The sequence below is a fragment of the Prionailurus bengalensis genome, chromosome E1 (genome assembly GCF_016509475.1).
Source record: "Prionailurus bengalensis isolate Pbe53 chromosome E1, Fcat_Pben_1.1_paternal_pri, whole genome shotgun sequence".
Lineage (NCBI taxonomy): Eukaryota > Metazoa > Chordata > Mammalia > Carnivora > Felidae > Prionailurus > Prionailurus bengalensis.
In genome coordinates, this window is record NC_057347.1 from 5985741 (window position 1) to 6002845 (window position 17105).

General features: G+C 48.6%; 1 protein-coding gene across 1 annotated transcript in view; it reads left to right on the forward strand.

Annotated features, from left to right (window-relative positions):
- The first annotated feature begins 3255 nt into the window (after nucleotides 1-3255).
- The window catches only part of MAP2K4 (mitogen-activated protein kinase kinase 4), a 139978-nt gene continuing 126128 nt past the window's right edge, over nucleotides 3256-17105 (forward strand). The window contains exon 1 of the mRNA XM_043583150.1: nucleotides 3256-3410. Within this exon, the coding sequence (XP_043439085.1) occupies nucleotides 3293-3410 (118 nt within the window). The 5' untranslated portion in view covers nucleotides 3256-3292. The remainder of the gene's footprint in view (nucleotides 3411-17105) is intronic.

The following is a 17105-nucleotide window of genomic DNA, read 5'->3' on the forward strand; positions in this document are numbered from 1 at the left end:
GCTCTGAGCATGGATTCTGCTTAAGACTCTCTCTCTCTCTCTCTCTCTCTCTGTCTCTCTGTCTCTCTCTGTCTCTCTCTCTCCCTCTGCCCCTCCCTGCCCCTCCTGTGCTCTCTCTCTCTCTCAAAAAAAAAACAAAAAACAAAAAACAAAAAACAACAACAAAAAACAAAAAAACCCAGCAAGCTAGATTTCTAAACAAAGATGATCCCAGCCGCAGATATGCACACTTCTCTGCACCCTCTTTTGGGACAACGTACTCTGATTTTGACATACATTGCTCACGGCAATGGTCTTTTTTTTTTTTTCCAACATTTTAATTTTATTTTTGGGACAGAGAGAGACAGAACATGAACGGGCGAGGGGCAGAGAGAGAGGGAGACACAGAATCATAAACAGGCTCCAGGCTCTGAGCCATCAGCCCAGAGCCCGACGCGGGGCTCGAACTCCCGGACCGTGAGATGGTGACCTGGCTGAAGTCGGACGCTTAACCGACTGCGCCACCCAGGCGCCCCAGCAATGCTCTTTTTAAAAATTTTTTTTACAGTTTTTTTTGAGAAAGAGAGAGACAGAGAGCGAGTGGGGGCGGGAGACACAGAATCCAAGGCAGGCTCCAGGCTCTGAGCTGTCAGCACAGAGCCTGACACAGGGCTTGAACTCTAAGAACAGAGGGATCATGACCTGAGTGAAGTCAGCCACTTAACCTACTGAGCCACCCAGGCACCCCCATGGCAGTGGTCTTAATCTGTCGCTCCCATCCTTTTTAGAAGGAAAGAAATATCATTACATGGCAGAGCTGAGAGCTTCAAGCTCATTTGGGGATTTTCTCAAGGAGCTCTTCCAAATGTGAATTTTTAAAAAGATTGATTGATTGATTTATAATTTCTGTACCCAACATGGGGCTTAAACTCAAGACACTGAGATCAAGAGTTGCATGCTCTTCTGACCGAGTCAGCCAAGTGCCCATGAATTTCTTGATTATTGACACTTAGTCGCTTAATGGCTTTCCCACTCCCCAAAGGTTATGCCAACTTACTCTTATTATTACTAAAAGACCTATCCTTTTAAGCAATTCATTTTCTGAACCACGTATGAGTTGGCAAAGGCTGCCATAACTAAGTATCACAGACCAGGTGGCTTAAACAACAGGTATTTATTTTCTCAGAGTCCCGGAGGCTCATAGCGTGAGGTCAAGGTGTTTGCAGGGTTGATGTCTTCTGAGGTCTCCTTGCTTGGTTTGTAGATGGTCACCTCTTCCCTTGGGTCTTCACACAGTTTTCCCTCAGTGTGTGTCTGTGCCTTATTCTCTTTAGAAGGACACCAGGCAGGGCGCCTGGGTGGCTCAGTCGGTTAAGCGTCCAACTCTTGGTTTCGGCTCAGGTCACGGATCTCACTGAGTCACACCTCCTCCTTTTCTTGTCATTTGTTCTCTTTCCAGGAGCACCACGCAGAAGCCATAGATGGAATATTTAGCCTGTCCTCTGCACTGAACAGCCTGGACGGGAAACTTTTCTTTCTGGTTCTCATAAGATCCCCCCCAACGACCCCACATACAGGATTCCCCAGGACCAACAAGAACCAGGTGGACTCCTGCTGCTTAGACGGCGATTCGGCAACGTTTATAAGGAGATAGATTTGAAGACAGTCAGCCAAACCTTCTGAGGGCAGGCCTTTCCGAGGCAGACTCAGTGAAAGGCTCTCCCCTTAAGTACATCTTCCTGTTTTCATCTTCAATATGCCTTGGTTGCCTCCCCGACTTACTTTTCCTAAGCCCCATCTGCAGCCCCTGTTAGCTTCTGAGCAATCGTGAGGAGGCTGAGGTTGGGTTCACAGCAAGAAGGCAGAGGGCCCTTGTGACCGAGGACACGCTTTTCCAACATGGTATGAGGAAGTTCCAGCACAGATAAGGTCTGTGTGGAAGGAGGTTTGAGAACGAGGCCCTTCATACATTGTGCAATGCTTCCAAAGGGCAGGGATCGTCCAGCTCCACAGTTTAGATTAATTGCGATAGTGCACAGTTGGTCATTCAATTATAGGCAAGACATACCCCTGCCTGGAGACCCGGGTCTCACCATATCAATTACATTTCCATTGGCCCAGAAACTCTTAGCCTCACAGAGGACTATTTTTTTTTCTGCTTTTAGCTGCTGCCTTCCTAGAATCAAAGTCTCTGTGCAAAGCACTGGAGGAAACCTGAGTTTGGGGGGAGGTTTTCATTTTATATAGGTGGTAATAATGACCATGGCTGGTCTTTTACGGTGTAGAGCAGGTGGGCAAAGGAACCCAGTGTGTGTTCAGGGGGAGTTGGGGATGTAAGTAGTGTATTTTGGGAGGCCAGGGAATGTTGGGGGCTTAAGATACGTTTTTCACATTTAAGGTTCATACAAATTACTTAGAGATACTGGTATTATTAAAAAAAAATTTTTAACGTTTATTTATTTTTGAGAGACAGAGAGAGATAGAGCACAAGCAGGGGAGGAGCAGAGGGAAGAGGAGACACAGGATCGAAAGCAGGCTCTGAGCTGTCTGCACAGAGCCCAACCCGGGGCTCGAACTCATGAGCTGTGAGATCATGACCTGAGCCGAAGTCTGACGGTTAACTGACCGAGCCACCCAGGCGCCCCTCCTGGGGATATTATTTAGAAGGTAGATTCTGATTCACAGTTCGGAGAAGAGTCCGGAGACGTCGCTTTGAGTAGCACCCCGTAGCAGCCCCCAGGTCAGCGTGGAGGGTTGGGGTGTTGGGCGGAGCTTAACAGGGGCTCCTGATGGGACCACAGCTAGAGCCAGCGTGCCCTCTGGAAGCGCCCTGCCAGAGGCCGGACGGGAAGCACGACCCCGGGGGTCCTGTTCAGCTCGACCCGGTCTGATTTCGGCTTCTGTGGTTTCCAACAAGGGGGCTCGTAAACTTCTTGGGGTCGCAGGCCTCTGCGGGAGCGACGAAAGCTCTGCGTCCCCTAACCTCCCCGGCGCACCCGCGCTCGTAACGCTGCTGCAAAGCGCCTTAGGCCCCGCGAGCCGGCCCGCAGCGCCGGGGCAGCCCGGCCGCCTTCCTCCCGGGCCGGGCACCCGCGCCCTGGGCGGTTCTGCGGCTCCGCAGCTGGCGCGGCTCGGCGTCAGGCTCCGGAGCGCGCGCGCGCGTGCGCGCGCGGGGAGGCGTGTCCGGGGGCGTGTCGGAGGCGGGCCGGGGGCGTGGCCGAGGCGGGCGCTGGCCGCGCCCCTCGGCCGTGCGAGAGGCCGAGCTTGCTGCATTGCAGCCGCCGCGGCGCCGCTCGGCTCCTCACTCCCAACAATGGCGGCTCCGAGCCCGAGCGGCGGCGGCGGCGGCTCCGGGGGCGGCAGCGGCAGCGGCACCCCGGGCCCCGTGGGGCCCCCGGCGCCGGGCCACCCGGCCGTCAGCAGCATGCAGGGTAAGGAACGCGCCAGCGCCGCGACCCCCGCCCCCCCGGCGCGGCCGTCGGCGTCGTCGCGGCCTGTCCCCGCGGCCCGCGGACGCCCCCGGACCCGGCCGAGGAAGCCGCCGGGGCGGCCCGCGCGCCCCCGCCCGCCGCGCGCCCGGCCCTGCCCCGGCCCCGCGCGCAGGCCCCGGCCCGCGGCCTCCGCGCGCGCCCCCCGCCCCAGCCCAGCCCAGCCCAGCCCAGCCCCCGCCCAGCTCGGCCCCCGCCGGGCCCGCGGGAGGCCCACCTGGCCCGGGCCCGCCCCCGCGGCCGCCCCCGCCGCCGCCGCTCACCTGGCGCCGCCCCGCCCGCGTTTCCGGGCCCGCGCCGGGCTGGCCTCCCGCGGGCCGGGCCGCGCCGCGCAGGTAGGCGGCGGCGCTGCGTCCCCGGCGCCCCGGCCTGGCGCCCCCCTGCGCCCCGCCGCCGCCGCCGCCGCCGTGGGGCCCCGCGCAGGGCCATCTTGGCTCCCCGCGGGGCGCCGCCGGAGCCGGGCCCGCCCGCCGACTGGGCGTCCCCCGCGGGGACCCCCCGCGCCTGCAAACTTTCCCCGGGGGCGGGGGCGGGGGGAGGGGGAAGGGGAAGGGGGGGAGGGGGAGGGACGGGGGTGGGGTGGGGGAGGGGCTGCTCCGGCCTGTGCCACCTGTAAGGTTAGTCGTTCCGACGGCCGTCGGGCCCGGGGTGACCGCGTTGGCGCGGCACAGGCTCGAAATATCCGCAAATACGCGAGAGCCCTGGATTCGGTTTCAATGGGGGAGACGCAGGAGACAGAAAGGCAGGGGGTCCCAGTGGTACTGGGTCGTGTCTGGACGTCCGAGGCCGCCGCCTCCTTAATGAATTAGTGCTTCTCCCCCACTGGGAAGGCGAATTCAAATCCGCGTGGCTCCTGACCGAGGGGGTGTTGTGAAAACACCAGCCCCCCACCCCCACCCCCACCCCCACCCCTCCCCAGCCCATCAGGGGCCATTCCCTTAAGTTTTCGGGGGGATTTCGGGGGAGTGCTGTTATCTTTAAAACCGGGAATCTCAGCGACCTCTTGGACGACTTCAGCTAACCGCTTGTGTTACATTATCAGCAGAATGGGTCGCGATACCCTGGGCGGTCAGTGTCGCCATGGTGACATTTTCCTCTCTGGTTAGAACCTTCCCGACAGGGCTCCTTGCTGCGTCCTGAGCCGCGTGCCCGGGTCTGTCTCAACCGCCTTGGGGTCTTCGTGTCGATGAGAGGGTGCGTGATTCAGGAAAGCAGAGACAGGATGCCCTCAAGTTTTCCCTCCCGGCTGGTTGCGCTCCCTGGGAGATCATTTCAATACACGTAAAGAATGGTGATGTACAGACGGGATGATGTCAGAGCTCCGAGGACACTTTCTGTGCAGGCCCTCATGATTAATTCAGACCGAAGTAGTTGTTGGCCGCTGCTGTGTTGCACAGCCCAATGTGTATGTGAGTGTATGCAGACGACGTACAAGATGGGTTTTCTGATAAGGACCGCTTTCCAGTCCGGTTGTTGCTGGAAATGAGGCGGAAAAACGACAGGTTAGGATCGTATGGCTTTTGCAAAATGGGTGACTTCTAAAGCTTATAAAAATAGTGCGTTTGCGTGTGTGTGTGTGTGTGTGTGTGTGTGTGTGGTGGGGAGTTTATTTTGGTGGGGGTAGGGATGCTGAGAGTTTGAAAAAGCTGTATACATTTATTATTAATTATTATTATTATTTTGGTTAAAAAATGTTGAGCTCCCCAGTGCTGGGCGTAGACTCTAGTGCTGGGCATACAGCAGAGAGTTAGTTGGGCGTTCTCCTCCCTCCTGATGAGACGGGGCAGGAAAGACAGTCCGCAGGTACATAAGAAAAGTTACTCACGGAGAAGAGTGTTAGGAAGGTAACAAGCGGGGTTTTGCGATGGAAGATAAGAGAGGAGTGTGTGCTGTGCTTCGATAAGAGGGGTAGAGGAGACCTGTCTGGAAAGATGACTGTTGTGCTCCGGGCAGAGGGGACACTGTGTGTGTGTGTGTGTGTGTGTGAAGCTTCCGGAATGGGGAAGAGCTTGCGGTGCCCTTGTGGTTGGGCAATATTCTGAGGCTCTCCATTCTTCTCCGCCACCTCTGTGTTCTGATGTCTAGTAACCTTTCCAACAAGCAGAACCTGGTTTTGAAAGGGAGAAGGCGGACATAGGCCTCTCTTTGGATTATTGATGAATTTTCTTTTACCAGCATCATGTCTAGCCTTGACTGGCTGAGGAACCTGCTAGTTATAAGTGTCTTGTTCTTGGACCTTTTTTTGCTGACTCAGAACGAAGAGAAGCACCTGAAAGTCGCCGGACGTTGTCTAGTGCAATCCAGGTTATAATCCATGAGCTTAAAGAGCAGTTGAGGACCTTTTTTTGTTTACTTTGTATGCTTAGAGCCCAACCTTTCATGCTTCCTCTGCTAGAGACCTTTGGTTTTAGATTGGGCTTCAGACCCTTAGAAGATGTTTGGTATATACCACCCCCTTCCTCCAATCTGTTTCTACTTGCTGCCCTGTAAAACATTGCCTTCCTGGGAGGTGTTAATGACCCTCCTCTTTCAAACAGCTAGTTGCAGGACTTATGGAATACATTTCATCTAAGAGACATGCGAGGTCCTTCTGTGTGATAAGCTCTGTGCTGGGCACTGGATAACCCTGTACACTGTTTTCATGGCTTGACGTTTGTGACCCAAGAGTGTGGTCCACATTGGGAAGTATTGTTTCCCTAATGCCATAACATTTAAGAGCTCTGGAGTCCTGGATTTGAATCCCCTTGTCAGGATTTAAGATTTTTGTGACCTAGGGCAAGATACTCAACCTCTCTAACCCTCAGGTTTTCAGTTGGAAAGTAGGAATAATGCTCACTTCACAGGTTCTTTGTGAATGCATGTAGGGCATGGGTCTGAGATAGTAAGGATGTGATACATGTTAGCCATCATCATTGTCTTAATGTTTTTTTTTCTTTAATGTTTATTTGGGGGGCAGAGACAGAGGGAGACGCAGAATCCAAAGCAGGCTCCAGGCTCTGAGCTGTCAGCACAGAGCCCCACGCGGGGCTCGAACTCACGGACTGTGAGATCATGACCTGAGCCAAAGCCGGACACTTGACCCACTGAGCCACCCAGGCGCCTCCCTCCATCATCATTGTTAATAGCAACAATGCGTTGTTTGTAATATGGTGTCATTAATAGTCTCTTTCACTATTAGTGGACGAGTCCCTAACCCCTCATGATCTACTACACAGTTTCTTTAGCTTCATTATTACTGGGTCCCACCCTTCTCACTAATCTGCTGATTTCTGCTTTTCATTATTGAGCCTTTCCTTTAAGAATATCCCTGATGGGTCTTTATAATACCTGGATTCAGGAAACTGCTCACTCCTCTGCAGGCGCTGTGACTTGGGACATTTACTCACCTTTTCTGAACTCTGAGTTTCTCATCTGCTAAAATAGGAATAATACCCATATGGCCGGGCTGTTGTGAGGGTCACGTTATTAGAGTAATGCACATGGAAATGTTTGGAAAATTATAAACTATCAGAAAAAAGGATTATTATTAGACATGGTTATTTACCTCCTTGAGTTACGATTCGCTTAAAATGTATAGATTTGAAAGCTCTCATAAACACAAGAAGTTTATTCTAGAAGACTTAAAGCAGAGGAATATATAAAACTTCCTTAAACTTTACTCTGGTGGTTTAAATGTGGTTAGAATAGTTAGAACCTGCAATTGATTCTGAAGGATCAGTTCTGGAGGCATTTGTAAAGTACTTGTTACAGGGAATAGTCCTAAAGTATACATTGTAGTATACAAAGTATACATTGTATACAAAGTTTACAAAGTATACATTGTATATAATATAAAGTATACATTGTAGGTACCTCTCATAATGAGCTGTTCTAGGCAGGCAGTTTTTCCTTTTTTCTTCTTGGGTCTTAAATGCAGATGTGTAACAAAACTTATGGACCAGTCCAGTCCTTACCTACTTAGCTTCACCTGAACAGTTAATAAATATCAATTTTTAAAAAATGTTTATTATTTTTGAGAGGGGGGGGCAGAGAATCCCAAGCAGCCTCTACCCTGCCAGTGCAGAGCCTGACACGAGGCTCAGTCCTACGGCTGTGAGGTCGTGACCCGAGCCGAAATCAAGAGTCAGATGCTTAACTGACTGAGCCACCAGGGCACCCATATAAATACCATTTTAAGTGAAAAGATGATAGCTTGATTGTCCTTAAACACACACAAAATAATGTACGGCCTGGCAGCTATGATTAATAATGCCATATTGCGTATTTGAGAGCTGCTAACAGCACATCTTAAAAGTTCTCATCACAAGAATAGAAGTTGTTTGTGTATGCGATGGATGTTAACAAGACTTACTATGGTGACCATTTTTGGAGATATACACGTATCGACCCATTAAGTTGTACACCTGAAACTAATGTAATGTCAGCTATACCTCAATAATAAAAAAAAAATGCAAAAATAAACACACAAAACTTTCAAGTGTAATGATGCATATCTGTTAAGAAAAAAATGAAGATTTAAAATCAATGCACTTTTTTTTCTCCCAGTAATATTGAAATACATAAAAGATGTGGGAAGCACCCTATCTGTGATTATATTTGACTATTTGTTTTACCAGTTAGTCTGTGGTTTTCAAGAACCACGCGGAGATTCCTTTATCTGGATTTTAAAGAACTGAACTGTGCAGACAGTGGATAGAGTTCCAAACCCTAGAATTTCTTGCCTTTTCTTCCCAGTGTGCTGAGTACTAGTTCTCTACCATTTATTTGACATAACCTGAAACAAATGCAGCTTATAGCAAATTGGTCCCCCCGCCAAGCACACTGCATTTCTGTGTTCTCTTAAAAATCAAGCAACCCTGATCTTCAAAGACAAAAAAGTAGGAAAACCATGCTTTCAACGCACTTTCTCACCTTTTGCTCTCACGTGCTTTCTAGCGAATGTGTCCTGAAACCTGTTTTGAGATGGGATAGTAGCTAACCCTGTGTTTTGAGTCCTGTTTTCTTCTTTCAGAAATGTCTCTGTTTTCCTTCCGCTTTGTTTACCTAATCAGAGAGCCTGGATGGATTTGGGCGCATAGAGTTTCCCCGATTTCTAGGGGTCAGGAGATCACAGCTCCTTCACACGTAATCCGGTCAGTCTCCTCTGCGACCTCCATGTCTCAGAGGTAGAGATGCGGCCCAAATTACACAACCTGGGAAACTGTAATTCAGGTTTAAACTTAAGAAGGGAAACTGACAGTTAACACAGGTCTTTTCCATGGTCTCTACCTAATTTGATGCTCACCAGCACCCTCGAAGGGGAGGTGGGCACAGTCCCCTTTTGTAGATTAGGGAACTGGCCACTTCAGGTAATTTGCCCCAGTGGAGGCAGATTTTAACCCAGCCTTTCTTCTTCCTGGTCAGTAACACAGTTTCACACAGGTTCTCTGAGCTCTAAGTCATTTCAGCCATCAGGTCTGAGGGAAGAATGTTTGCCAGCAGAGATGCAGATTCAGGAATAGAAAGGGGAGATTATTTTAAGTTGCAGTCAGGGGGTGGGAGCTCTAAGCCGCCAGCCATGGTTGGGTTGTTTCTGGAGCCTTGTCCTTCCTGATGCGCCTTTTTATGTCACAGTTCTAAACTTGCTGGAGGGTCGACAGCAGCATTTTGAATTAGGGGGCGTTTTTCTTTCTTTTTTAAAAAATTTTTTAAAATTTCTTTTTGAGAGAGACACAGAGTGAGTGGGAGAGGGGCAGAGAGAGGGAGAGAGAAGGAGACACAGAATCTGAAGCAGGCTCCAGGCTCTGAGCTGTCGGCACAGAGCCCCACATGGGGCTCGGACCCACGAACCATGAGATCATAACCCGAGCTGAAGTCGGATGCTTAACCGACTGAGCCACCCAGGCGCCCTAAAAAAAAATTTTTTTTTAATGTTTACTTTTGAGAGAGAGAGAGACAGACAGACAGACGGACAGAGTGCAAGCAGAGGAGGGTCAGAGAGAGAGGGAGACACAGAATCCGAAGCAGGCTCCAGGCTCTGAGCTGTCGGCACAGAGCCCTATGTGGGGCTCGAACCCACGAACTGTGAGATCATGACTTGAGCCGAAGTCAGACACTTAACCGACTGAGCCACCCAGGTGCCCCTGGAACATTTTAATTACGCATTGGCCCGGTGGGGGGGGGGCAGTATAGATTTGAAAGGTAGTGGAACTCTTTCAACACTACACATGCCACGGCAAAGGAACCCAGTTAGCAAAAGAGTTCATAATTGATGTCACCATCCTGACTAGACCTGTCATCTGGGGCAAATGACTGTCTCTGCTTTGTTTCTACCCTTATCCCCCCAGCTCCAGAAGAGGAGACACAGTCTCCATGTGTCTCCTCACACTCCTGGCAAAGTTGAGAAGTAACGTGTGCTTCTCGAAATGATTCGAGGGCCAGGAGTGACAAGATGTGCCTAATTTGGGGCTACACAGTCAAAGGGAGCATCGGTTAGTAGTCGATGCAAGATGGGCCCCTGGAAAGACGATGCCGTTGCTACAGCTGGATCCCTGAAAGGCACCTCATTCTCCACGACGTGGAAAGATGGTCGAGGTGGACACCACAGCAGCTTTTTCAGGGCCTACCTTGTTTCCGCTTACCAAAGATCGCTCCGACAAAATTTTTGAAAGGGGGGAAAGCAGAAAGGCGTTGCCAGACATATTTGGTGATGCTTCCTTGTCCGACTTTGCTGAAAACAGTAAGTGACACTAAGTGGCTCCCCCTGATGGATGCCGGTATCCCTGAGATCTGGGTTGGGGTCCCGCCAAGGAAACTATCCGCCTTCGTGGACACCGGGCCACCAGGCTGTGTCTAGGAAGGGCTGTGGCGGAACGTCGAGCCCGGGGTGGGGATCCCCGTGCTGTCTGGAGTCCCTCCCTGTTTCCTCCCTTAGGGTGACAGGAAGTATAAAGGAGGGGGACTGGTTTCGTGTAGGCGGAGCTGGTCCCCATGGGGAAGGTGCCGCAGCCATTGCTCACCTGAGGGAGGGACCAGGAGTAATTACTGTGGTAGTAATAACCTCTAGTCCAGGCGCAGTGCTGGACATTTAGATGCGTTAATCATCACGAAGCACGTTGGGGTAGTACTCTTGTGTTCTGCAGATGAGAAAAATGGAGGCTCACGGAGGTTCGATACTTGCCGCAGTCACAGTCATAAACTGCCCCGCCCAGGTACACCGGGGCTTCGGTGAACAGGTTGGAGACGATAATATAGCCTTTAGTTACATAGCCAAAGAGTCAGTGGGGTAGTTTATTGGCCACAGGCAGAAAAAAGAAATGGCTTAGGAGGACTGACAAGATCCCGAGTTAAAAACAACTTTGGAGAGGATTTGATCGCTATTTTTTTAAAATTGTTTATTTATTTTTGAGACAGAAAGAACATGAGCAGGGGAGGGGCAGAGAGAGAGAGAGAGAGAATGAACCTGAGGCAGGCTCCAGGCTCCGAGCTGTCAGTACAGAGCCCGACGCGGGCTTCAAACCCACAAACCATGAGATCCTGACCTGAGCTGAAGTCAGCTGAGCTCTGCAGGCACCCCGGATTTGATCGGTATTTATGAAATCACGAATGGTGCTGGATGACGCAGGCAAGCTGGAATGAGTGAATTAGGGTGGCTCCCCTTTGCAGTTAGTGAATGGTGAAGCAAGGGGAGGCAGGAAGCAAGTCTGGTGGAAACCACTCTCGAGCACAGCGAAAGCACACATTTTGGACAAGCTGAGATCAGTCCTTAGATGTTAGAGCCCTGATGGTGTACTCTGAATAACTCCGCAGTTGGGGCCACATGCCACAATTTTGAGGTTGATTTTGGAAGGCGGCACACACGAGGCTCTTCCTGCTCCTGTTGGAAGCAAGACTGGGTAGCTTGCTCTATGGGCGTGACCCAGTAAGGGGGTTCTGATTTCCTTCCTTCCTTCCTTCCTCCCTCCCTCCCTCCCTCCCTCCCTCCCTCCCTCCCTCCCTCCCTCCCTTCCTTCTCTTTTTCTCTTTCTCTCTCTCTCTCTCTCTCTCTCTCTCTAAGTTTATGTATTTTGAGAGGGACAGAGAGTGGGAGCAGGTGAGGGGCGGTCAGAGAGAGGGAGAGTCCCCAGCAGGTTCCGCACTGTCAACGCAGACCCCATCCAGGGCTCGAACTCACAAAACCATGAGGTCATGACCAGAGCTGAAATCAAGAGCCAGACGCCCAGCCGACCGGGCCACCCAGACTCCCCAGGCTCTGATTTTCTTTACGCTAGTGTGGATGTATACTGCGGCCCATAGTCCGTTTTCAGCAGTACCAGACTCGGCTGTGGGGGAGCTGGAAGGAACTGCCGGGGGAGCTGGAAACCACCGATGCCCCTGTCCCGCACCCTCGCTGGGTTATACCATCAACCCAGAGAAGGGGACCCGGGATAATGCAAAGCCCCACGGGGCCGTTTCACGGGCATAGCAGGTGTCGACACACTGTTCCCAAATTCTAAGATAAGATTACCTGATTACTATTCTTGTTTGTTTTTAATTTTTTTTTTCAACGTTTATTTATTTTTGGGACAGAGAGAGACAGAGCTTGACCGGGGGAGGGGCAGAGAGAGAGGGAGACACAGAATCGGAAACAGGCTCCAGGCTCTGAGCCAACAGCCCAGAGCCCGACGCGGGGCTCGAACTCCCGGACCGCGAGATCGTGACCTGGCTGAAGTCGGACGCTCAACCGACTGCGCCACCCAGGCGCCCCTGTTTTTAATTTTTAAAAATTTATTTTTTAAATGTACATCCAAGTTAGCATATAGTGCTGATTTCACAGTGATTTCAGGAGTAGATTCCTTAGTGCCCCTCACCCATTTAGCCCATCCCCCCTCCCACAACCCCTCCAGGAACCCTCTGTTTGTTCTTCATATTTAAGAGTCTCTTATGTTTTGTCCCCCTCCCTGTTTTGTTTTGTTTTTTAATGTTTATTCATCTTTGAGAGAGCGTGATCAGGGGAGGAGCAGAGAGAGAGGGAGACACAGAATCCAAAGCAGGCTCCAGGCTCCGAGCTGTCAGTACAGAGCCCGACTCGGGGCTCGAACCCATGAATCGCGGGATCATGATCTGAGCCAAAGCTGGATGCTCAACTGACTGAGTCACTCAGGCTCCCCTCCTCCCTATTTTTCTATTAATTTTGCTTTCCTTCCTTTATGTTCATCTGTCTTGTATCTTAAAGTCCTCATATAAGTGAAGTCATGATATTTGTCTTTCTCTGACTAATTTCACTTAGTATAATATCCTCTAGTTCCATCCAAGTAGTTGCAAATGGCAAGATTTCATTCTTTTTGATTGCTGAGTAATACTCCATTGTGTGTATGTACATATATATATATATGTATATGTATATGTATATATATACACATATACACACACACACACACCACATCTTTATCCATTCATCCATCGGTGGACATTTGGGCTCTTTCCACACTTTGGCTATTGTCGATAGTGCTGCTATAAACATGGGGGTGCATATGTCCCTTAGAAACAGCACACTTGTATCCCGTGGAGAAATGCCTAGTAGTGCAATTGCCGGGTCGTAGGGTAGTTCTATTTTTAGTTTTTTGAGGAACCTCCATACTGTTTTCCAGAGTGGCCGCACCAGCTTGCATTCCCACCAACAATGCAAAAGAGATCCTTTTTCTCTGCATCCTCGCCAACGTCTGTTGTTGCCTGAACTGTTAATGTTAGCCATTCTGACGGGTGTGAGGTGCTATCTCATTGTGGTTTTGATTCGTATTTGGATGTCTTCTTTGGAGAAATGTCTGTTCATGTCTTTTGCCCATTTCCTCACTGGATTATTTGTTTTTTTGGGGGTGTTGAGTTTGATCAGTTCTTTATAGATTTTGGATACTAACCCTTTATCTGACATGTCATTTGCAGATATCTTCTCCCATTCTGTCGATTGCCTTTTAGTTTTGCTGATAGTTTCCTTCGCTGTGCAGAAGCTTTTTATTTTGATGAGGTTCCAATAGTTCATTTTTGCTTTGGTTAAATTTTTTTTAATGTTTATTTTTAACAGAGAGACAGAGTGTGAGCCACCGAAAGGCAGAGGGAGGGAGAGAGAGAGAGAGAGAGAGAGAGAGAGAGACAGAATTAAGTAGGCTCTAGAGCCCGATGTAGGGCTCGAACTTATGAACTGCAAGATCATGACCTGAGCCGAAGTGGGATGCTTAACTGACTGGACCACTCAGACACACCCCTCATTATTATTCTTAATTTTATAGTTAAAGGAGGAAACGGAAGTTCAGGTGAAATGACTTGACTTTCACAGTTGGAACTAGGGCCCTGGATTAACATTTTTTATTTTGTCTTCTACTTTCTCAAATACTCTCTGCCTTTTGTTTTTGTATACACTTGCTCACCTCCTACATGGCCTTGTAAACTAATGCAGACAAGCTCACTTTGTCTGGCAGATACCATAATGGTCGGTTTCCAGTCCTGGCCAGTGAAGGGCTCTCACGATTGGGGTAAGAGCGTGAGGTTGAGGAGGAGTGTGGGAAAGAGGGTGGCCCAGTGAGAAAGGGGAGGAGAAAGCCCCACAGAGCTCCAATTCTCTTGACCGCTTCCTAACACATTGTCATATGTATACATCTGGGTATTTAGTCTTGGTTGGGGGGGGGGGAGGGTTAAGATTTAATGCAAATAAACTTACCTGGGACCAGATAAAATGAAAAGACTCAAAGTGGAGGATCGTGTAAAATTTAGTCCCAGCCTACAGATACCAGGATAAAAAAGTGGGAGGAGGCCCCTGAGATTTTCAAAATTACCTGGTTACCAGCAACGGATTGAACTGGTACCTCGTGCTCCTGGGGTTGTAGTACATGAAGCGAGTGCGTGGAAAGACAGAATTGAGATACGGGTGACCTCAAAAATTGAACATTTGTGAATGAATAGTGATGCACTAATTATAGCCTAGCCACAAACTGGCTTTTTATAAAGCTGAGAATATTGGAAGTTTTCCTCATCATTTCTTTCCTCCAGCCTTTCTGTTCTCGGACGAGGTTGCTGGTGGTCCCCTTGGCCCCTCCCTGCCCTTTGAGTTTAATGAGCTAGGGGAGCTCTAGAAAGATTTAGCTAATAGCCTTTTGTCTGGTGTAATTGATAGGATTAAGTGGGATTCCAAGGTGAGCCATTATGTTTGAGTTAGTTTAACCCTCCTTGCCTGTGAACTCCGCGTCTGGTAGCAAGCCTTTTTTAATTTTATTTTTTAAAATTTTTATTTTTGAGAGAGAGGGAGACAGAATCTGAAGCACACCCTCACTGTCTGCACAAAGCCCAACACGGGGCTCGAACTCATGAGGTGTGAGATCGTGACCTGAGCTGAACCTCAGCTCAACCCACTGAGCCACCCGCAAGTCTTTTCTGAGGGAGAAGTAATGCAGAGATGGACAGATCCGTTCACCTGGTCACTGTATCCGTAACTAGGTAAAAAGAACAAGTCTGTACTTAGGTGGTGAGCATTTCAGCCTCCTCCCTTTTTATCTACCTGCGTTGATTCCTGTATCTAAGGTGGATTTAACCTCCCATGTGGTTAGAGCAGTAATTGGTGACATTGTAACACTATCAGTTACATATACATTTAAGCATTTTTTTTTTCTGTTTCTTAAAATTACCCTGTAACTTATTTTTAGCAGTTGTGCAAACAGCCCCAACTCCTTCTTTTTCTTGTATCTTTCAAGTTTATTTTTCTTGCTCCTTTCTCCATTCATATTGTTATTTTGTTTTCCTCTCCTGCTTCCCTTTAATTTTGCTAACTAGTAGCGAACACTAACTATATTTAGAGCTGAAAAGAGAAGAGTGACTATTGCCTTCAACTTGTTTCAGTCTTTCATCAGTTTCCCCTCCAGCTGTCAGGTGGATTTTGCCTTCAGCTCAGCAGGGAGAGCTGGAGACCCGCCTTCCGAACTGAGGCTGGGGTTCCTCTGTGCTCTCTATGCCACTGCTGCTAACAGAGAGCCAGTTTCCTCTCCTTCCGACCTGTGTTCACCTCCTTGGGCCCGTGGGACGGTGGCTGGGCTGGCTTTTAGTTGCTTAGGCTTACAAGGGCCACGGATCTCCGACTTTTTTCTTTCTGAAGTCTGTTCCTGCCACACATCTGCTGGGGCAGCAAGTTGAACTTGACGGGTAGCTGCCTCCAGGTTTGCCCTGGGTCCTCCAGCCCGGAGCTCCCCGGTGCCCACTCCCCCTGTGTTGGCATTTGTGTGGTTAGCTAGTAAGCAGTGGGTTACTCTTGGGCAAAGTAGCTACGTTGGGATTTTTCTGGTATTGTACCTGATAGGTGATAACTTAGAATCCTAAGCATTCTGATAATTGGATGGGAGAGAGTACTTAAACACATGCTTCTTTTAGTCCTGGCTCTTTTCCTAGAAGTTTTGGTTGAATTCCCATAAATACAGAATGAGTGGTGATACTCATTCTGAATTTCCCATGTTGTTTCTGAAGGCATTAATAAACGCACTCATAGGTGGACTATTGAGAAAACCAGGCATTCACCCCCTAAACCAAGGGGGTGAAAGAATACCTTAAGAATATTTAAATATTTTATTTAAGAACCTTAAATAATTTGTTGTCAACAGCTTATTTTACTGGGTGCATTTTACAAAAAATTAACATCTATATAAATGAATACATAAGGCGTAATCAGGTCCAGCTGGATTTGGGAAATGTGCTCACGTTCCTAAGGAGATTTCACAGGTTTTCTTCCTGTAACTTGTAGGTCCCACCCTGCATATCATTCCTAGGGACAGCACCCCCTCTCAGGCCTCCTAGAAGAAGTTGAGTAGTTAATCATTATTTTATGATTTTACCTCAGTAATGATTTTACCATTAGTTCATGATTTTACCAGTGAGGTTAGCGAGTTGACTAGAAAATGTTGCTTTGGTTTAGATTTCGTAATTTATGAACTGCTTTTGAAGCTTTTGAATCAGGGGTAGTAGTTAATCACAGATAGTGTTAAGTCAGCAATTAGGGTTAATAAAAGTCACTTGTAACATGTTCTGAATTTGTAGATTGAAAGCATTGATAAGATTACTTTAAAAGTTACTCTTGACTTCCAAGGGCTAATGGCTATTCTGTTCATCCAATAGATGTGAAACATTAAGGTAATTGCAGAATTTAGAATTTCAATCTAATTTCAGCTTCATTTAATAAAGTACTACCCCAGAGAGAGCTGACTTTTTAAAAGAAAGCTCACGTGTTAGAGTTTTCACTTTGCTAGTGGGGGGTATGTGATTCGAACTGTTCCTGAATCGGTTTTATTCAAATGTGATACAAGAATGCAATGTCATGTTCTAATTTTGGTTTGTTTGATTTACAGTCAATGAACTGGAACTTATCTCTTTTACTTTAGGCTTTCAGATAAACTTCTGTGAAAAGGCACAAAGTAAGCTACAAATTTTATGGTCCTATGCTACTTATTTTTTTTCATATCCATCTTGGTATTGGGAATGTGTCCACGACTGTTTCAACTAACCAACCATGGCGATTTTACACTCAAAGAGCTTCCATTTCTCATTCTTTTTCCAAATACAATAATAATAATAATAATAATAATCTATTCTTGATTGTAAATTGTTTTTGCTCAAAATTGAAATAGATACATACAGGTATTCAAATGC